The sequence below is a fragment of the Manis pentadactyla genome, chromosome 2 (assembly GCF_030020395.1).
Source record: "Manis pentadactyla isolate mManPen7 chromosome 2, mManPen7.hap1, whole genome shotgun sequence".
Taxonomy (NCBI): domain Eukaryota; kingdom Metazoa; phylum Chordata; class Mammalia; order Pholidota; family Manidae; genus Manis; species Manis pentadactyla.
In genome coordinates, this window is record NC_080020.1 from 150,670,467 (window position 1) to 150,692,960 (window position 22,494).

The window sequence follows — 22,494 nt, forward strand, 5'->3', positions numbered from 1 at the left end:
GAAAGCATCGAGGCAATACAGGGTAAATCTAAGTGAAGAGTGTGATAGAAGTATCCATTTCTAATCCACTGCTAAGAGCTGTCACACATTTTTAGACTTCCTAGTTCTTGCTAAAAAGAGATGTTCCAATTACTCTTTGAACAGTATTACTACTGTAAGAAAAGTTAGCTTCCATATTTATAAATTTCACTGGCAATACAGTGTTCAAATAACCTATATGTGGTATGGTGGACAAATGTTTATAATTTTTTTCTCTGTCAGCCAAGTGAAGACATATGATAAAGTTACCCTTATCAATTAGGGCAACAGAGTTAGCATACGGTTCTGTTAAATATGTTATAGAACCTTTTCCACATGGGATTATGTACTTTGGATAAAAACAGAACAGGTCCAAAATAATGAAGAGATTATAAAAAGAAAATACCTAAAATTAATATTGGGTTAGCATAACATTTTCTAAATTGCAAAGTTGTAAAAACTGAATAGTCCCAAGAAGTAAGAGGACATTTTAGAACAAAATCAATTTATGAAAAGATGCTGTCAAACACTGCGTGGAGTTCATTGAGATCCCCCTCTTTAAGCCTTGGAGAATACATTGATTTAACAATCTCTGCCTCCAAAGCCTGTCAAGTTCGGCTTTCTGCAAGATTTAGAGAAGACAATTTGACCACAAAATTTCCCTGCCCAAGTATATTTCCCATCCCAACCCACTGGTAGCAATACAGAGACTTAAATCTTTTCCTTTCACTTACTATGGGAAGGCAATTCTCTACACATCAGAGATTGGTAACAGGATATGCCAGGAGTGATCTTTTTGTGGCTTCTAGTCTACTTTCACATAAAGTCTCATGTACAGTTTTGACAATGGATTTTAGATAATTCATGTCTAGTTACCTCACATCTTCCCCTTCCTCTAAAGTACACAGGCAGATGGTGCACTGCTCCTGGGTGGCTCCCTGAGTTGGTGCTTCGCCGGCTTGTTGGCGGGACAGGTCCCTCTGTGAGAGCCGATCAGGTGTCACCATGTTAGTGGGATGACATTATTGAACAACTGAGTAAAGTCTGTGTTTATCTGACAGACAATGCAAAACAAAACTACACATTCAGCCACAACTTATCTCCCAGGTATAACTGTGATGAGTTAATGGATGAGTTAAGTGACTACTTTCAACTTAGTTATTTTAAGACTTAAATAAGCAGCATCAAAAGGAAAATTAAATGTAACTAATTAATTACTTGGAAAACTACTATTTTTAATACATTGTTAGGATGATTATAAACTCTATTTTTGTCCTATCATAACACATAGCCTTTACTAAGGAATTTTCAAATAATCTCCAAATAAATTAATCCGATGACATAGTCTTTAGTGTAGACAACTGAAAGGACTTAAATTTAGTGGTAATACCTCTTTAATACTCTTAGAAAACAGATGAAAAATACAATGATTTTTCACTTTCTTAGTATTAGTCTGCATAGCATAGTTGTTTGTTGAAAAAAATCTATATAACTTATCTATTGTACAACTTCTATAAATAATACTATAAATTGAGGGTACAATGTAAGAAATGTAGGTTAACTAAATGTCAAAATAAGTGGCCAGTTAAATTACAGTATAAGTTATTAAAAAGAATATGGGTGGCATGTGGGTGCTGATCCAGAATGAAACCATAATGCACAAAAACGGTGCGCTTATCATCCTCTTTGTGTCATTTTTAAAAGTGGAAGGGAAAATATGTGCATACGTATATTATTAATGCCTAAAATACCTAGATTATGTAAGAAACCCTTAACTATGATTTTTCTTCTGGGAAAAAAACTTGGGTCATCAGGGTGAGAAACTTCAGAATATATATTTTTAAACTTTCAGATTTTGAAAAATCATATGCATGTGTTGCTTTAGTAACAATGTAGTTGAATTCAAAGGTCCATAAAGCTAAATCTTATGCATTTCAATAATGTAGACATCACACAGAATAAATTCTTACTTTTTTGTATTTATGTGGGTATGTGCATCTCTCGATTGTCTCCTGAGATGCTCCACTGTTGACATCTTCTCTTTCTTGTAAAGGTTCCAGTATCTGAAGGTGAAGAATAACTAGTATTAAAAGCCAGGATGACTATTCCTTGAATAGCACTGTCAATACTATAAAAGCAATAAAGCTCCATATTTATAAACCTGCAATATAAATACAGTGTTTGCAATATGTTAAGGCAAATGGTTGTCTGTACTTCTTTTCTCAGCCCGCTGAAGTGGTGCGACAAAGTCACCCTTACATTCTTCAGTGACTCTTGCTGCCCACCTCTTGCTTCTGTGTCCTCTTCTCATGTTCTGTCTAAGCCTAAACATAGCTTCAGGTTTATCCCAAAGTGTCATCTTCTTAATCCTGGTATAACTGCAGCCCTGTTTCCTGCTGTCCCTTCACAGCCAGGCTTATAAGGCAAGCAGTTTATATTCACTGTTCCCACATTTTTACCTTCCTCCCTGTAATCTAAGAAGGACACCATCCCCATCCTCACCAATAACCACTCTATAATGCATTCAACATTTCCCCAACTTTGTATTTTTGTGGTGAGACACTAATGACCATATTATTTTGACATTATTCTCATTTTGTTTCTTCTCAACTTCTCTACCCAGAATCCTTTCTTTGAAGAACAGGATTACCTTTTAGATATAGTATTATCACTCTCCAAGGTTTTTTCAATTTGTCAGTCTATACATTTTTTTCTGGCAATCTAATCCTCTTCCATAGATTTGTATTTTATGACAGTATATGTCTCATATATATTGACAAATCACAACCTATCTTTAACTCAGGTATCACTGTATGGCTTCAAGGTGCAGACTATAAACTTAAATCCCTACTGGACATTTCACCTTGATACCCACTTATCACAGATTCAGTATGTCCAAAACCTAACTCACCTAACCTCTTGCCTAAACAATAATCTAATACTCCACCACTCAGTGAAAGGCACCAAGCTAGCATCTAGGAGTCATCCTAAATGTCATTCAAATGTGTCTCATCATTATTATGCCAACTGCTATTGTCCTTGTTCAGGTGTTTATCAACTTTTACCTCTTCTACTATGTCTTAACTAGATTCCATCCTCTCACCTTCAAATCTATTTTTCCAAACAAGTGAGGAAGTGGTCTTTCTAACTACAATCTGAGTAAATCACTCCAAGAGCATAAATAAGACCAAGTCATTTCACTTTCAGTGGTTCCTGAGTCCCAGTTTCTTGGCAGGGCAGCTTTATTTCTTATTGCTGAGTGATCCCCATTCCTAAGATTCAGAAATACCAACCTATTTGCAGTTGCTTGTGTGTATGTTATTTGAGATCTCTTAACATGCTGTAATCACTGCAAGAGCATCATTCTCAATTCCAAAACCTGCTGAGAAGTCACCTGCATGATCAAGCATCTTGGAAGCCTTTCCTACAGTACGTCTACCTCCCCAAGGTGAAGCCACTCCCTTCTCTGTCCTACTTTTATAACTAGTATGTATTATGAATTGCAAACTCAATAAATTTACACCTTAAATTGGTATCTACAAAATGTGAATCTGTTCAAGTCAGAGACAGAGAATGAGTATAGTCCTTTGGCAGATGAGTAAAGTAGAAATGCATAGGAACAGACCAATTACCACTTGTGAGAAAATCAAGCTCGTGTCCCACTGACAGTGGATCAAGACTGGTGTCTTCGTACAAAAGAAAAAGCTTTTATAAAGAGAGAAAAATACAGTACATTTTACAGTGCAAATACAAATACAGATTTTAATATATCTAATACCTTTTTATAGCACAATTTCCAATTAGTAATTCTCCAATTCTATTAAAACACCTATAACTAATACATTGAGAATATTTACAATAAAATAATTTAGAAAAAGAATACTCTTAAGAAGAAGAATATTTCAGCATTTTGAAAAGTTTTTATTTTACCAGTAAAGGAAGAACTCGTACAAATACGAAGTGAAGTCGAAGTGATATATGGTGATGGTCCAGGTGGGGACGCGATGCTCCAGGTGCCTCAGCAGCTGCAGCCCCTCCGGCTTCAGGTCCCAGGTCCCTGACAAAGGATGGGAGCGCTTTAGCTTTTAACCATCTCTGCTGTGTCTTAGGATAACCAGTAGGAATGGGGGAGTATGTTTACATTTTTTAAAGTTACCTAAAGCTTCTTAACTTACACAGCTGAGACAAATTTAGCCCCTAAGATATAACTAAAAAAAATCTCAAATTCAATTCAGAAAGTAAAATTCAAAAATTCCATTTTGTAATTACAAGGAGCAAAGCACTGTCCTGAGTTTCATTCACATCCTACAAAGGAAACAAAATGCATAGGTTCTCCAATCTAAAAGTCCGACTCTACTTGAGGAGCACACAAATTAGGTGTTTCTGTTTGTTTGTTTATGTGAATGTTACAGATGCTCCCAAGACTTTTGTTTGTTGAATAGTGTCTCTGGGTTGCTGGCTTCAAAGATAATTACAACAAGCACATCTGTACCTTACAATACAAGGGTAAACAAAATTTTATAAAGAGTAAAACTGGTAAATGCCAAATCTCCATTTATTTATTCTCACTTTATGTTGTGCCTCAAAAGCTACTGTAGACCAAGATCTCAATGACTTCCTAAGGAAAATGAATTTCCTAGAAAGTTAATGCACATCTACTTCCACCTCTCTAGTGAACACCGTAAGACTAGGGAGGCACAAGCTGGTGTTCTCTTGTCAGTAGCCAGGGTTAGAGGCAGTCAAGTAGATGTGAGTACTAAGAACGGGGACGGTGTATAAAGAAGTTGTGAGAAGCAGGATGTATTTAGGGAGCTGGCTTTAATGGTAGACACCCCTGAAGGACAACAGAACAGCTCACTCCTGTGTGACATGGCCCCCTGCCCCAGAACTCACGTTCCTCCTGTTGCTTCTCCAGGTCTCTAACTTGCCCAGAGGCGGTGCCTCACAGCTAAACTGAATTCAGTTTCTCCACAGCACCGCCCTGGATGGCATTCCACTCTAAAGCATTGATTCTGGCCGTTTGACCACAAGCTACTGAGCATATCGCTGAAACAGACAAGGTACTGATGGGGCAGATGTCTCTGGAGCCTACGGAGGATGTGAGGACATAGTCCCAGGTACAGGATGTCTGTGTCCACTGTAGGGGTGCATCCTATGTGGGTGAGGTCGGGGGTGCTCAGGGGCCAGCCTGGAAACAGAACACAGAAAGACCACCAGAAATAACTGAGTAATTGGTTATTTCTCAATGTAGAAAAAATAGCCTAGTATTAATATTCAGATGTCTATAGATTAGTCATGAAATTCATTATCTAATAACAAATTATAAAAATGTAACATAGATTTAATGATTAATAAATCAAGAAATCATAACCCCACAAATTCTCACTGCTCATTTCTTACAATACCTCCAATTCAAATTTATCCAAGGAAAAAGACAATTTGAATGTTTTGTTATATACCTTCTTTATAGCAGATATTTTTTTTTTTTTTTTTTTTTTTTTTATTGAAGGGTAGTTGACAACAGCATTGCATTACATTAGTTTCAGGTGTACAACACAGCGACTCAACATTTATATACATGATATTTCTAGGTACCAGGTATCACCATACCAAGTTGTTACAATATTTTGACTATATTCCTTATGCTATACATTACATCCCGGTTACTTATTTATTTTACAATTGGAAGTGTGTTTATATATATATATAGTGAGGGCATCTCTCATATTTATTGATCAAATAGTTGTTAACCACAACAAATCTCTGTATAGGGGGGTCAATACTCAATGCACAATCATTAATCCACCCCAAGCCCAATTTTAGTCAGTCTCCAATCTTCTGATGCATAACGAACAAATTCTTACATGGAGTACAAATTCTTACATAGTGAATAAGTTACATGGTGAACAGTGCAAGGGCAGTCATCACAGAAGCTTTCGGTTTTGTTAATGCATTATGAACTATACACAGTCAGTTCAAATATGGATATTCATTTGATTTTTAAACCTGATTTATATGTGGATACCACATTTCTCTATTATTATTATTTTTAATAAAATGCTGAAGTGGTAGGTAGATACGAGATAAAGGTAGAAAACAGAGTTTAGTGTTGTAAGAGAGCAAATGTAGATGATCAGGTGTGTGCCTGTAGACTATGTGTTAATCCGAGCTAGACGAGGGCAATAAACATCCACGTATGCAGAAGATTTCTCTCAGAATATGAGGGGGGAGGTTCTAAGCCTCACGTCTGCTGCTCCCCATTTTCTCACCAGATGGCCCCCTGCGACTGTGCCTGTCTTAGGTTGTTCCTCCCTTGAGGAATCTTACCCGTCTCTGGCTTATAGCAGATATTTTAAGGAAAATAATAGGAATTTGAATGGAAATAAAATCGTATAGATTCCTACTGTATTTTAGAAATGTATTAGCATATGTTTAATTTTTTATGTATGTTTTAGCAATGCTTGAGTCTTCTCTGTTCTATTTGCAACCTATTTTCTTCTTTGAATAATCTTAGATATCTTCCCATGTCAATGTACAGTTTTACTTCATTCTCAGCTTCATAGCATTATACTATAGGAATGTACCAAAATTTATCAAAGAAATTTCCATTGATAAAAATTGGAAACAACCCAAATGCTCCAATAAATATTGATCTGTATGATCCTTCTCATGCTAGTCTTTTGTACATGCACGTACATGAGTGCACACACACACACACACATCATTCATGGACAGTGTTTATAGCATAAATATCCTGTAAGTAGTTCTGAGTCTCAAAAAATAATTTAAACTCAGATACCAGTTGACAAAAGACCCTGCCCAAAAGGTTACCATAATTAATACACCGGTCACCAGTACACAATAGTCCCTGAGGACCCCCACTATCACTCAGTCCTCACATGCCAATCTGAGAAAAATCTTGTATTTATTAGCCACTTACATTTCTTCCCAGAATTACCTATTCACCTTCGTAGCCTATTCACCTTTTACTTGCTGATTTATAAGTAGTTCATGTACAATGGAAGCTTTTGTCATAATAAGTGTAAACATGTTTCCAAACTGTCTTTTGTTAATTTTATTTTGCCATACACAGGTTTGTTGGCTTCTGTGTAGTCAGCTGTATTAATTACACATTTATAAATATATAAACCTTGCTTTCCTTTATAACTTCCCAGTTAAGAGCAGTATAGAGAAGAAAGGAACTTGTAGTCCTTCTGGGCAAGACTGTGGAGACGTCCTTTTCTTGCTGCTCCTCTCCCTCCGCCCCAGGCCGTTTTCCCCACACTTCATTAATACGATGACAGGAGCATGCCTGCCAGGAACTGACCGTGGACATTAGCCCTTCACACAGATGCCTTCCCCCTATTTCTTCATTCTAAATCTTTATGTGTCAAAGTAACGGTTGGAAGATCCTTCTGCAGAATACGCATCCCTCTTACTCTACAAAACATGCATCTATTTGAAGTAAAAAAATATGTTTATAGAGTTCAGCCCGAATTTCATTTGATTTGGAAGAATTTCTTGATAGTCTGGTGTAGGCTATGGGCAGTCTCTAGTTTCAGTACAGAAGGATTTCCTTCGATTTGTAATTCTTTGATTCATTCAGCTAGGGTAAAAGGTAGGTAACCATGAAAACATTCAGCCATATTTTCAAAGGAAACCTTGCTATCAAGTATCTTAAAGAAACTTTCACTAAACTCAATAAGTTGTGAGAAAAGTTTTAAACTTATTTTCTAAAAGTTATGTTTTCAAATGAATGCTTTACTCCAAGATATCACAAAGCTCAGTATTTCTTGGTAGTAAAAATGATCACAAAAAAGGAAGTGTCTCTGTTTTACCACAGTTGACTATCCTTCCTCAAATTCACAACATTTTTCCCAGTTTCTCTTAAAAATTTTCTATTTCTATAATCATTATGCAAGAAGTAATATTCACAAGTGTGAAATTTTAAAGTTTCATTTCAGGATGAATCAATTTATTTAACTCTTCAACAATCATTTCACTTTTTTCAGCTTTATTGAGGTATAATGAACAAAATATTACTGTGTAAAAAATAGTTTTCCGTAAATAAGTAAATAAAGAATTAAGACATGTTTAGTAAATTCAAATCTCTGTAAATAAGAACATGATAGTGCCACATTCTTAACATATCATATCATATAATTTCAGGCAGCAGTCTTCACTGAGATTTTCCTGAAAGCCTGAATTATTTAGGAGGCTCATATATACCATGACATTTAAATATGGCAATAGATCATCTTCTCCTGGGCCATAACAAATGATTTGTTTTTAATTGCATTAAAATTTTTTTAAATATCAAATGAGTCCTTCTATTATATGCAATAAAGCAAAATTCTCCTGAACTCCAGGAACCCCTAATACCACAAATCGTTCCTACATAGTGCAGACTATGTGTTAAAAATCTTATCTTCTGAAGACATAACCACCAAACCAGAGCCTGTCTGGCTGCTGATCTAATCTCCAACGTCTCTTCCCTTCCTATGGTCTCTAAACTCAGACCCAACAGAATGTAAGAAATAAAATTCTAATGTGTGTAGAATTAATGGTGTCATAATAACCTGATTTCTGATTTCCCAAATCCCCTCAATCAGTAATAATTTAGAACTTTCAGACAGTCCTAGAGACTTAATTTTAAAAAAATCACAGGCCACTAAATTAGACCATCGTTGCAAGGGCAGTAAGATAAATAACTTATTAATTACATATAATATATCTGAACTAGTGAATTAGTGCTGAGCAGTGGGAAAAAAGCATGGAGTCAAATGGGCCCGAGTGTGAATCGTGAGCCTGTCTAATCCCGAGCAGTGTGACCTTAGGGAAGTCATTTAAGCTTTCTCACCTATTTAGTGGAGCAGTCACTGCCCTGCATAGCTGTTGTTAGAGAAGATGATAATCTGCTAGGTATGAAATACACGAGTCCTGATTATGCTCTCTGCCGCATGCCCATAGTTATTTTGGAGGTATGCCCTTCCCTGCCAGAAGACATGCAAAAGTGCCTCCAGAAGGCTTAGCACAAACTCATCTAAAAGACAGCATCCTTTCCTCAAACTATTATGCAGGATCCAGGTAAAAATGTAGATAAAATTTTTTACTTAAAAAATAAACATAGGAAGAATGGAGTGCCCACAGGCCTCTCCTCCCCACCCTCCGTGTGCCTCCTGAGGCGTCCCTGCAGAGCCCGCAGGGTTCTGGAGCACCACCGCTCCGGTCTGATCTCTAGACTAGCCAATACCAGAGTTAACCTGCTTCTGTTTGGCTCATAGGACCCACCTAATCTCTTCTGGGCCAAGGTACCAATCAGGAATCTCATGGTTACTTACATATAATAGAAAAATCCAATCAAAACTGGCCAAAACAGTGAAGGGAATTAATGGGGTCACATAAAAGAATCTGGGTGGAGGTACTTTGGGCTCTGGTTGAGAGGTCTGATGGCAGGTGGGAAACCTCCCTGTCATTCTCCTGGGCTGCCTTCCCATACCCGTCCTCTCTTGTCTTTGCTGATTCTCTCCTGGGAAAGGTCTGTGATCTAAATTCTGCTACAGAGTGTCTCTATTCTGAATCTCTGTATATTGGTTTTCTCCAAGCTTCTGGGTCTGGCCTATTTGGGCTAATCTCATGAACCCAAATTACGGTAACGCAAGAACTAGATTTAGGAGTCTGTGGACTTGGATAAAAAAAATTACCAATTTTTTCTCATCTCTAATTGCCTCCTGGCATTCATACCACCTTGTTAGCATCAGTTGAGAGGTTAAATATTACAAGTGATTTGTATCAAAAAACAAGGAAAATAAGTTGTTTACTTTGAAAACATAAATTATAGTGGATTCAAAGTCAGTTATAATTCTATAACTCAGTATATAATTATATCATTTTCATTCACTTGCATTCCAAATTTTTTAAATAACTTGAGCAAAGTTACAACTAGCATATGAGGAAATGACCATCACCAACAGCCTGTAAGGAACTATTTTCTATATGCTGTGATATATGTACAATAATTCATTACTACAGTAGCTTTATTTCCTGCAACATTTTCAGGACTTTATCTCAGCCCCCAGGTCAACATGTTGTACAAGTTTATGTCATTTTCGGTGAAATGACTTCAGAGAAAAGATTGAAAACTTTTGGGATAAAATCCAGTCAGTGGGTGGACTAAACGACCTTCATGGTTGCTTCCAACTTGGACGCTTTAATTTTACAGATCCAGTTATTTGAGGATTCTGGGCAACCCTAAGACTCAGGAGATGAATTTGTAAGCACAGCAAGAGCGCTGCGGACTGCTGCGGCCATGACAGAAGTGAGAGAGATGACCCTTATCTGTTCAGAAAGAACTTGCCCTCACTATCTTCAAATATCTCAAATACAAAACTAAGAGTGAGTGAATAGGAACCACCACTGAAAGGAAAGAAAGGGAACTGAGTGAGATACATTACAGTTTGGCATCCTACTACCAAAACCCATGTTAGGTACCCTAAATTCATGAGGCACCCATCTGCTTGCTTCTATGATTCTTACCAGCCCTGTGCAGCCCCATTTAGGAACCTGGTTGAAGCTAGATGGCTTGAGTGCTTCAGGGTTGGAAATATGCAGTGTGCTAAGTAAGGACAGGATATGAACAAAATAGGCTAAGGATGTTCTACAAAGCATTTAAAAGAAATGAAGCCAGCAGAACTGAGTGTTCCTAATGCAGTCTGAATATCTGTGAGTGGTTCTCTCAGGTTTATTATATACAGGAACAATCTGGCCCAGAACGATGTTCTCCTCCTAATCTAGGGAAATACAACATAAGCACGTCTGTCTGTCCAAAAGGTCATCATCAATATAGTTACAGTAACACCGTGAGAAGGCCATTCAAGTAGTAAAGTTGCTACCTAAGAGATTAAATGTGAATCCTGACTGATTAGGGTATTAACAAATACATAAGTTAATAAAAGCTTTGAGACGGCCTTGAAATGAAGTTGGGACAGTGTCACATGAAATCCAGCCGAGAGAGGACATAAGGCTGCCAGGGGCCAGGAGTGAATGAGAAGTGTTCAGGTGTTGGCCTCAGAGATTACTATTGACCTTCAAAGTATTTAACTTCCAGATTTCTTCTTTTCTCAAATGGGAAGAGTATGATTCAACATCAAGAAAATGTTTAAGGATTAAATAAGAATAAATAAAATAACATACAAGATACTCAGTACTGGGGAAAGAGTGTACACTCAAATAAATGAAATAAAGGCCCACTCCATTTCTGCCTACGTCTTTTCAAAGAATGTAGTATTTAAAAGACAACCCTGTGAAATTTCCTTGGATTCTAGGTTATACCATCAGTTCTCTAAGGAACGGAGACCAATCCAGCCAGTTTTCCAATCTGTTCAGTGTTAGGTTAGAAGGGTACTATAAGAATTAAATGAGATACTATTAAAGGCAAAAAAATGAAAGAAAATATAAGATGATTTCATTATTAACAGTACTACTGGTCAGTCTACAAGCCATACGTCCATGGTATCCCTGTTAGTAAACAGCAAGTTCCTATCTCGTGGCCATTGTCCAGAAGAGAAAGGAGGCTAGTTTAAGGCTCCGTTCAACAACTGAGAAGAGAAAGAACCAGAGATATCATTGGTGATAGAAACACAAGATTAATTCTGAAGAGTTAAAACTATAAAGCTCTTTAAAGGAAAACACAGGAGTAAATCTTTGTGACCCGGGGTTAGACAATGGTTTATTACATATGACACCAAAAGAACAAACAACAACAAAAATTAAGATGATGGGACATCATCAAGCCTTTTAAAACTTTCATCATGGTTTTCAATTCTTTTGGATATATGGCCAGGCCTGGAATTGTGGGTCACATAATTCCAGGTTTAACCTTTTGAGGAACCCCCAAAGTGGTTTCCACAGCAGCTGCGCCGATTTACATTCCCACCAGATATTCATAAGGGTTCCAGGTTCTCCACATTCTTGTCAACATTGGTCATTTACTATTTCCAGTGTTTTGGTTTTTTGTTTCTAATTATGATGGGTGTAAAGTGGTTTTCATTTGTATTTCCCTCATAATTAATGAGGTTGTTTTCATGTGCTTCCCATTATTTGCATATCTTCTTTGGAAAAATATCTATGCAAGTCCTTTGCCCATTTTTAAACTGGGTTCTCTTTTTACTGTTGAGTTGTGGAAGTTCTTTATATATTCTGGATACTCGACCCTTATCAAATAAATGATTTTCACATGATTTTCTCCCATTCTGTAGGCCATCTTTCTCAATAATGTCTTTTGATGTACAGAAGTTTTAGATTTTGGTGAAGTCCAATTTACCTATGTTTTCTTTTGTTGCTGCTCATATTTTTGGTGACAGCCCCCAATCTCTTTCAGTTGTGCTATGATACTTCAATAACATACAGCACCTCCAATATAAAATCTTAGTCTAATAGAGACGACTTTGCTCACATACTATGTTCACTCTAAGATTACATTTTTGCTAACATAGCTAAAATCCTTAAAACAATACTTTTTCTAACAAAAGTAATGAAAAATTCCTTCCCCCCAGCCCATTTTTTTAAACACACCTCCTATATAAGTCCCAGTCATTGTATTGCTTGTAAGAGGAGCTGACGTCTCTGACCATTCGCTGCTATCGTCAGTTGCATCACTGTCAGAGGCCTGCTCAGGGGCAGATGACTCTGAGTAGTTGTGAATCCAAGGGCTTGTGGTCGGAGATTCCATTCTTGAGCTAGTGAGCGGTACTACAGTAGGTTCTGCAGAATGTAAAATAGTTATTTAGCATTTCAAAACAAATTAGGTAATGGACTATATTTTAATCAAAGCTAACATTTTTATGGTAATTAAAACCAACTTTAAAACTATTAACTCTAATAAGTACAATATATAGTTTTACAAAAAGCTTTCATAAAGCTAAACTGCAACATTAAAATGACATTACTAAAATGTGATTACTGCATTTTAAAAATCCAACACATGTGCATATTCCAATAACTCAGGTTATTAAAATAGTTTTTTGAGTAACCGCTATGGAAGTTTTGTGATCTACTACCAAGCAGAAAAGAGGAAAAGGAAAGAAAAAGTGTGTCCGCTATGTTCCCATACATTGTCACAGGCTGTCACAGGGTTAGAAACTGTCCTTTCTTAGGTACAGTATGGATTCTAGTCAGACTGCTTGAAAAGCAGTTTTAATTTCACCACTGACTGTATGGTCATGGATAAGTTACCTAAGCACTCTCTCACTTTTTTACACAGCTTTTTGTTTATTTAAAAAAAAATACAAATATTAATTCCATCAGTGTTTTATAATAAAAGTGAAAAAGTTCTGTAGTAGGAAGTAAATTTGAGGCAGACATTAATGTACGAATGAGCTATATTTTAGACTCTGATTATAAAATGGCTGTTTAAAAATTGAGAATAATAGAAATAAATCTGTCCAAAGCATAGTCACAACAATTTGGTTCAAAAAGAAGGGATTATCTTAATGTGTTACAGGTCGAGAATACAATCTTTTCTATACAGTGCAGAGTGGTAGGGTGATTTCTGAAATGCAAACAGTACCTGTAGACGGGAAACTACTCTGGATGCTTAAACATATTCGCTACATGTAAAAAGGGCAGGGAGGAACCTCTGTTTATTTGCAAATGGCTTATCTCAGTTTCTCAACCTTGGCAGTATTGACACTTTTGGCTGTATAATTCTGTGTAGGAGAAGGAAGTGGGGATACAGGGTGGGCTGTCCTGTGGATTGTGGGATGATTCATAGCATCCCTGGCCTCTACCTCTTAGGTGATTGCAGCACTCTACCCCAAAAGTGAGACCTGAAAATGTCTGCAGACATTGCCAGATGCCTCCAGGAGACTAAGTGACTGCCAGTGAGGAACTAGGGGACCCAGACACTTAAGCTTTGGATTTATTTTTAATAGGTTAGAAGCTTTCCACTGAGAGAAATCAGTGGGGAGAAGGGGGCATCTACTTATTACTGGTATTCTTTTAACCTAGTAAAAGTATTCTGCCTGAACTAATTCCAGTGGGTTAGAAGGCTATTCTGTCACCTTCCCTACTTACTGGCTGGTAGGTCTCGCATGGGAAAACACACAAGAAGTTTCCAAAACAGTTGTCATATATTTAATTAACTCTGAGCAATCTTAAATTAGTCCCTATTATATTAGCCACTCTCTTACAGATAATTTTTGGTGCTTCAGAATAAAAAGCAAGACACTTTTGAATGAAATGCAGATGGTGGAAATAAACGATCTTTTCATACACATAATCCCAGAGCCCTGGTGCTCTGAGAGTCATGGTCACCCAGACTGCAGAGCGTCCGTGGGAGCCGAGTGCACACGGCCTCTGACGCTTCCTCCCTCCCTAATGGATCCTTTCTCCAATTTATAGCTGACTCCCAAAGCTAACAAATTCATATAGGACTTGCCTTCAGCCTTTAAGAAAATTATGACTGACCATTTCCTCCTAGGATGTAACTAATAATTCCTGAAGATAATTCTCAATATGTGGGGAAACTTACAGATGTGTTCATGTAGTCACACGTGCTACCACGTTCCCTCCCCTGTTTCCAATTGTAGTTTGTTTCCTCAGTTACTGGAGTGCAGTTCTCAGCCAAAACAAAACGCTAAAGCTGAGCAGCACAGAAGGGAAGAGCAATATTACATTAAGGGGTAGCAACTTTTAAAAGTAAATTAGTTTGCTGCTATTTTGTTCTTTCAGTTCTGCTTCCTTTACTCCAAGAAGGGACTAGCGGTAACCACAAGGGAGGGGTTGGGGGGGCACATGGAGAGGGAGGGAGAAGGGGATGGCGGGGTATCATGACTGGTGCACATGGTGTGTATGGGGTCACGGGGAAGACAGTGCAGCTCAGAGAGGACAAATAGGGACTCTGTGGCATCTTACTATGCTGACAGACAGTGACTGCAATAGTGTATGGGGGGAGACTTGATAATAAGGGTGAATGTAATAACTACATTGCTTTTCTTGTGAAACCTTCATAAGAGTGTATATCAATGATAACTTTAAAAGAAAAAAATTAATTAGTTATTTCAAATAAACAGTATTAACCATTTAAGTCAGCCATGCTGGCTTTCTGTTGTCTGTACCTAAAAAGTGCCATTTCAGTTCTTCACAGCAAAGTCAAAGTACGACAATAATATTAGAAATAAAATTAACAGGAAAGTATGAGGAACGATTAAACTACCACTTGTCAAAATATTTTTTGTCCAAGAAGATAACAGCCAAGTAATGAAACAATAACCAGAAAGCATTGTAGGCACAGTTTGCAAACCTCAGTTTATGTATCAGTTTATGGTATCAATTAAAAAATAAGATTAAGATATTTGACAACTTCCCTGTAGTCTGATAATATACTACCAGTAAGCAAGAGTAGGAGTATCTAACATTTTAAGATATTTCATTTTACCAAATTCTCCTCATAGTTGTGCACTGCTGCTACTCCAGTTTACCATCGTCATCATCGTCAGCAGTGAGGTCCACAACCCCTGCTGGATTCGGCCTGAAACGCTGCATCGCAGTGGAAGCCCTGCTGCGGGTGCTTGGCTCCTGTGGCCGACGAGTATGGGGGCTTGGACTTTGGCTCCAGGGGTATCTGGAGTGTCCAGGGGTTGAAGGAGACCTTAAATGACATCAATATTAAATTAGTAAATATAAAAAAGAACAAAAGTTTTAGTTACCCAAGAAATCATAAGCCTGTCTTTCAAAATACACTGTAAAGTCCTTCATGCAAGGTATCTCCATAGAAATAATGTAACAGAATTCAAAATTATGACTAGCACAATACTCAGCACTCAATAAACATGATGAATGAAATGTTCAGCAAATGTTCTCCAATCAACTGACCTCAGGATAGGAGAAATGATATGCCAGACCAATCACTGCTGTAAAATACAGGATTCTGGTTCAAGAATGCTGCTCTCTTTTCAATGGTTATTTTGAGTATACATCTGGGGTTATAATCAAATATTCACATTTTATGTTAGTACCTGAAATTATGCACCACCCATGAAGTAATAAAATTATCAACACCCTAAACATTTAATAACATCTGCATGATCTTGTATGTTTAGTCCAGATTGAATTTGTGAAACACAGCTTTGGGAGTTCTAAACCAAGCTGTGTTTCTGCTGCTGCCCTAAAAGAGAGTCAAGGCACAGAGAAATTTCCTGGGGTCAGCAGAGGCGGGGAGAGCTGCAGCTCGTTGACCAGTTTGGGAGCCATAACAAAACATCACTTGTTTGCGCTGAACATTTTTATCATCTTTTTATGATGTGTATGGCATTGTATTGTATTGTTACTTACTGTATGTTTCATTTTTTTTTAATTGTAAGGGATTGTCCGTAATGATCTAGACTGAGGGTACAGAGGAATAGCCTGTAGAATACACAGTGAGTCCTAAAGCTCCCAGGGAAAAATGAATGTTTTAGAAAGGTGGGGCTTATGAAAGTGTCTTTTTCTCTCTTATCCAAACTGAATGTGAAACTGACTGTGAGTTTATCATCAGCTTGTGTGGAAAGGGTAAGCCAGACCCGTTGACATGCAGTCATGGGGGGCACAAGCTCGACCAGTCAGGAAAGAACCCCAACATTCAAACTGGGCTGTAGATGGCCTCAGCAAGTGTAAAGCCTAAGAGTTTATAAAGAAGTTCAAACTCTAAAATGAAATTCTCGAGTATCAGGAGTAAAAATGATTGATTCCTGAGACGGTAAAGAAAGGACAGCCCATCCCAGCAAGGACAGTACAGGCTGAGGCATGAGAGTAAACAAATGTCTCAGGATCACAATGGCTTTGAAGGAGGACAGAGGTCACCATGTAAAATCCTTGAGAAACAAACCAAGAGTCTGTGATGAAAAGTCTGTCATTCATGAAAAGCTGTTAATAGCTGCCCAAAGTTCCAGGTCCATTTTGTAGTACTTTTGTGAAAGCTTCATAGGATGTCCTAACTCCAATTTAGTGACATCTGTCAAGTCCTGACATCAAAGAATCTGAAATGTGGATGCAGTCTGTCTAGGGGCCAGCTAAACAGTGACAAAGTTAGTAACCCCAGTAACAATAAGGAAAAACACGGGTCAAGGGCACTATCCAGTTACTATGGTAAATGTATCTGCTTAAATAGTAAGCAGCTCCATGGCAAGAAAGGTATCCAGTTCCACAAAGAAAAGGAGATCCTTATTTTCAGCAGTTCTCGTAGCTCATAAAAATGGAGTCACTGCTGTACCAAGAACTATGCAAAGTCACAGGATAATGGGGCACAAACTGGGGAGTATCAGTTTTTCTCAGTCTGCAAAAATCCTTTAAAACTTAAACCGGGGATATGTCCTAGAGCGCTCTCTTCCGGGCCATGAGAAGCAGCACTTCAGTGGGACAGTGGCAAGTGGAGAAGCACACACTCTAGGTGTGTTTTGACATATTCCAAAATAAGGTCTGTTTTTACAGTCTTTAACAACACAAATTAAAACATCATCGGCAAATGCATTTCTAAATTCATTCCAACACAAAAATTGAGATTAATCAAAAGCTTAGTATGATGAATGAAATGGAAAGAGGGACTCTTACCAATATCTGTAATCATCTAAAGCACAAGATGAATGCAGTGTTAGGGTTTAGTTTAGTTTAGTTTCTTGAAGGGGGTGTCAAAATGATTCCCAAAGGGCAATGTCATTTCCAGTTATTTATCAAAGCAAATGAGGGTTTTCATTCATTTTTTGGCACAGGGGTTCGATGAAATTACTGAGTGAAGGGCAAAAAAATGTTTTATGCTATGCTGCCCTAACACAGTAGCACAGACTTCCCTGGTAGCACTGGGATCTTGGGATGAAACAAATTAGAACAAAAAGTAATACTTCAGCATCAATACTCCTTTAAAGTTTTCTTCACTTTTAATTTTAGCCCATACCCAGTATTCATGCATTATAAACATATAAACTTCAAAGGAGCTCATGAATTCCCTTAATCAGAAAGGAAACTGAATTTTGTAAAACATTAAGTAAAATCACCATTTATCTAGAGCAAAGACTCTTAACTGTACACTATTTTTAAAAATAGTGACCCCTAAGATTCTGGCACAACTGGTGGGGGATACAATCTAGGCAACAATGTATCTTTATTTTATGATCTTTACAGGGGAGTCTACAGTAACCTGATTTGAAAACCACTAAAATCGCTTATTTGGTATGTGCATACACAAACTAGATCTCAAAAAAATAAAATAAAGTAAATATCTGCAGCATAAAAATGTTTAAGTTTACATTTAAAACTTCAAATGTTTAAATTCTTTCAATCTTACTGATGGCTTTCTCCATCTGTCACAGTCTCCACTTCACTGTCACTCAAGGTGACATCAGTCTCTGCATAGTCACTGTCTGTCAAGGTAACAACAATTTCTGCATGGGCAGTGACCTGGGGAGTGGAGGAAGCTTCTGAAACCACATCTTCCTCAATTTCATCGATATGTTCTAGAAACAGAAGGAAAAAACTTTTAAAGGGTATCTGCTTGTCAACTAATTGATAGACAAAATGTTTCACTCACTTTGAAGGCTACGAAATTCGTTACAAACATAAAAATCCTATCTGTCTAAATGAAAATTTCTAAAAAACAGACCTCAACGCACATAGTGAAAGCAATACCTACTCTCTTAATCTGTACATCTTCCCATATTTCCTCTTGTATTTTTGTTTACAAACTTGTTTCCATAAGAATTTGTATTATCCTATATGGTGATATCAATCCTGCAATTTCTAAAGGTGTTAAGATCTTATACATTCATATTCTTTAAGATATTAACCCTTTAGTTCTAAAATAAAGATATTACATTTGTTGTGTATTTTTTCCAAAGTTATTTTTAACAAAATGAAGAGTAATTCTTCTAAGAAATACACAAGAGTCTTTCAGATTTATGCTATGAAATCTGTACTATCTGGGGGATGCGTTGTTTTCCAAATTATTGTAAGTTTGGAAAGTGCTTCCTTATTTGGACAATGGATACATATTATGTTTGGTTCAGAATGTTTCCTTAATTATTTATTTCATCTAGAACTAATTTCTGTTTTATGGTATCAAATAAGATTATAAATAGAATCCAGTCTTGTCCCTCCATGGCTAACTGGCTATCACCAAACCACTTACTGAAAAACCCTTTCTTTTCCCTCATTAGGTTTTGGTACCTCCCTTAAATATTCTAACATGTCTTAGATTACATTTTGAAGCCATCTATTCATCTCCTTTGATACAGAATGTGTCGGGGTGATTCATTTTTTCTGCATAGCTTTTCTGAGGTATAACTTTCTACTTTTAAAATTCACATTTTTTTTGTCTTTTAGAGATATTTCTACACCCATGCTCTTGGCCAAGAGATCAAAGCAACCCAAATGCCCATCAATGGATAAATGATTTTTTAAAATATGGTATATACTCACAATGGAATTTACCCAAAGAAAACAACTTCTCAGACATATGCACCCCTGTGTTTATTGCAGCACTATTTACAATAGCCAAGATATGGAAATAACCTAAGTGTCCATCAGTAGATGGATGGATACGGAAGATGTGGTACATATACACAATGAAATACTATTCAGCCATAAGAAAGAAATCAATCCTACCATTTGCAACAACATGGATGGAGCTAGAGGGTATTATGCTCAGTGAAATAAGTCAGCCAGAGAAAGACAAAGCAAATGATTTCCCTCATTTCTGGAGTATAACAATGAAGCAAAACCAAAAGAACAAAATAGCAGCAGACTCAGAGACTCCAAGAAGGGACTAGTGGTTACCAAAGGGGAGGGGTGTGGGAGGATGGGTGGGGAGGGAGGGAGAAGGGGATTTTAGGGAATCATGATTAGTGCACATGGTGTGTATGGGGTCACAGGGAAGCCAGTGCAGCTCAGAGAAGACAAATAGGGACTCTGTGGCATCTTACCACACTGACGGACAGTGACTGCAATGGGGTATGGGGGGGGTACTGGATAATAAGGGTGAATGTAATAACCACATTGTTTTTGTTGTGAAACCTTCATAAGAGTGTATATCAATGATAACTTTATGAGTGTATATCAATGATAACTTTAAAAATAAATTAGTTATTTCAAATAAACAGTACTAACCATTTAAGTCAGTCATACTGGCTTTCTGTTGTCTGTACTTAAAAAATTTCATTTCAGTTCTTCATAGGTAAGTTAAGGTATGACAGTAATATTACAAATAAAATTAACAGGAAAGTATGAGGATCAATTAAACTACCACTTGTCAAAATATTTTTTGCCCAAGAAGATAACGGCCAAGTAATGAAACAATAACCAGAAGGCATTTTAGGCACAATTAGCAAACCTCAGTGTATGTATAAATTTATGGTATCAATTAAAAAATAAAACTAGGATATTTGACAACTTCCTTGTAGTCTAATAATATACTACCAGTAAGCAAGAGTAGGAGTTTCTAACATATTAAGATATTTCATTTTATCAAATTCTCCTCATAGTTGTGCACTGCTGCTACTCCAGCTTACCATCGTCATCATCGTCAGCAGTGAGGTCCACAACCTCTGCTGGATTCGGCCTGAAACGCTGCATCGCAGTGGAAGCCCTGCTGCGGGTGCTTGGCTCCTGTGGCCGATGACTATGGGGGCTTGGACTTTGGCTCCAGGGGTATCTGGAGTGTCCAAGGGTTGAAGGAGACCTTAAATGACATCAATATTAAATTAGTAAATACAAAAAACAACAAAAATTTTAGTTACCCAAGAAATCATAAGCCTGTCTTTCAAAATACACTGTAAAGTCCTTCATGCAAGGTATCTCCATAGAAATAATGTAACAGAATTCAAAATTATGACTAGCACAATGCCCAGCACTCAATAAACATGCTCTCCCTACTTCACTAGTAATCATCTCAGCTTCTGCAGGAACCCTTCTGGCTGCCCCGGTGGGCCTGGGTGCACAAGGGTCCCTTTCAGGCTCTCCTGTGTCTTTGGGCATCAGGAGGAATCTCCCTCTTCACATCCACTGATAAGGTATAGGGTTTGTTATATTCAGGAGTCCGTTGCGAGGTGGGAAGCTTTAATAAAGGCCTAGGAGACATAATTGGATATTTACAGGATTGTCAGTGTATTTTATCACACTACTTCACTGAAGAGTTCTCAGATTCCACTGACAACATCCCTATAATAGCCTATAAATCCCTATAAAATCCCTATAAATGGCCTTTTCCTCATCAGGTTATAAAATTGCTGTAATGAGTCATTTTACTGTTCTTATAAAACATTTTTCTCTACCCATATACCAGATTTTTACAAATACAGTAAAGATCACAGAACATAAGCCTACTTGAAAACTTCTATAAACCATTTACTATAAATCATCTTACTGTATTATCTTTCTACCTGCAGCAACATATTTGATCAAAATCAAATAATTTCTTCAAAACCTACTATGGTGAAAATAGATAAAAGGATTAGAATTTGAAAGGCTTTTATTCATCAACTGTTTTTTCTCGTGGTATTACATTTTAAAGTGGTAATTGTATTAAATATTTTCTGCACATCTAGATGACTACTATGTTAGATGGATTACTATAAATAATGAAATAGTATGAATTCAGTGCTGTATCTAAGATCAGCCATCGAAGCCTGCCTGGCATTCAGTAAGGTTGGCAGTAAAGGAGGACCACAAAGCTGGGTGAACATGTGGGTACTGCCATGAGCAAATGACAAGAGGCAGCCAGCCAGGCAGACAAGAGTCACCACAGTTAACAAGTCACAATGATAAGGCACAGGTACATGGGACTTAAGATTCAAGAGAGACCCACTAGGCTGCGTATAATAAAAAATACAGATAATAACAAGTGTTAGCAAAGCTATAAAGAAACTGGAACCCTCCCAGACTGCTGGTGAGAATGTAGAATGGTGTAGCCACAAATACTCATAAAACCTTTAGTCATAATAGCCAAAAAGTGTAAGTAAGTATCTGTCAACTGATGAATAAATAAAATCCAAGAGGATATTACTTGTTTATTAAAAGAAATGAAGTACTGATTCGAACTACAACATGATACCAACCTCAAAAACAAACTAGTATACTAAGTAAACAAAATCAGTCACAAAGATCACATATTGTAAGAGTCCCTTTAAAGCCAATGTCAGATGAGTGACTGCCTTGGTCTGGGGCGAATAGGATGATTGAGCTCTGTTAGCCAAAATGTGTAGAGTTTATTTTTGGTGAACTGGTGGTGTTTTAAAACTGAGTGCAGTGATGGTTGTTTTGAATTGTACACTTAGAAAGGCAGGGTTGTATGGTATGGTATGGTTGCACAACAATGTGAATGTACTTAATAAGAAACTCTGCACTTAAAAATGGTTAAAATAGTGTATTTTAAATTGTGTATTTTACCAACCAACCAACCAACAAAAAACACCTTGGCACATTTAATACTGTTATGGCATGTTTCTCAGAGGT

The 22,494-nt window shown here is 37.2% G+C and overlaps 1 protein-coding gene and 1 long non-coding RNA gene across 2 annotated transcripts in view; one reads left to right on the top strand and one right to left on the bottom strand.

Moving 5' to 3' along the window:
• The window catches only part of LOC130682534 (uncharacterized), a 34,354-nt gene extending 13,752 nt beyond the window's left edge, over positions 1–20,602 (top strand). The window contains exon 3 of the long non-coding RNA XR_008995727.1: positions 20,526–20,602. This is a non-coding gene — a long non-coding RNA (uncharacterized LOC130682534). The remainder of the gene's footprint in view (positions 1–20,525) is intronic.
• Positions 15,478–20,716, bottom strand: LOC118909526 (E3 ubiquitin-protein ligase Arkadia-like). The gene is made up of 3 exons (XM_057496929.1): positions 20,553–20,716; positions 18,335–18,503; positions 15,478–15,667 (listed from the first exon to the last, which is right to left on the bottom strand). The coding sequence occupies exons 1-3, from the start codon at positions 20,614–20,616 to the stop codon at positions 15,484–15,486; spliced, it is 417 nt and encodes a 138-aa protein (XP_057352912.1). The 5' UTR covers positions 20,617–20,716; the 3' UTR covers positions 15,478–15,483.
• Between the last annotated feature and the right edge of the window lie 1,778 nt (positions 20,717–22,494).

Excerpts from the sequence above, each read along its gene's own strand:
- LOC118909526 (XM_057496929.1), bottom strand. The coding sequence starts at position 20,616 with ATGCAGCGTTTCAGGCCGAATCCAGCAGAGGTTGTGGACCTCACTGCT. Across the intron at positions 18,504-20,552 it reads TGCTGACGATGATGACGATG|AACATATCGATGAAATTGAG; the intron begins GTAAGCTGGAGT and ends TTCTGTTTCTAG. Across the intron at positions 15,668-18,334 it reads ACAGATGGAGAAAGCCATCA|GTCTCCTTCAACCCCTGGAC; the intron begins GTAAGATTGAAA and ends ATGTCATTTAAG.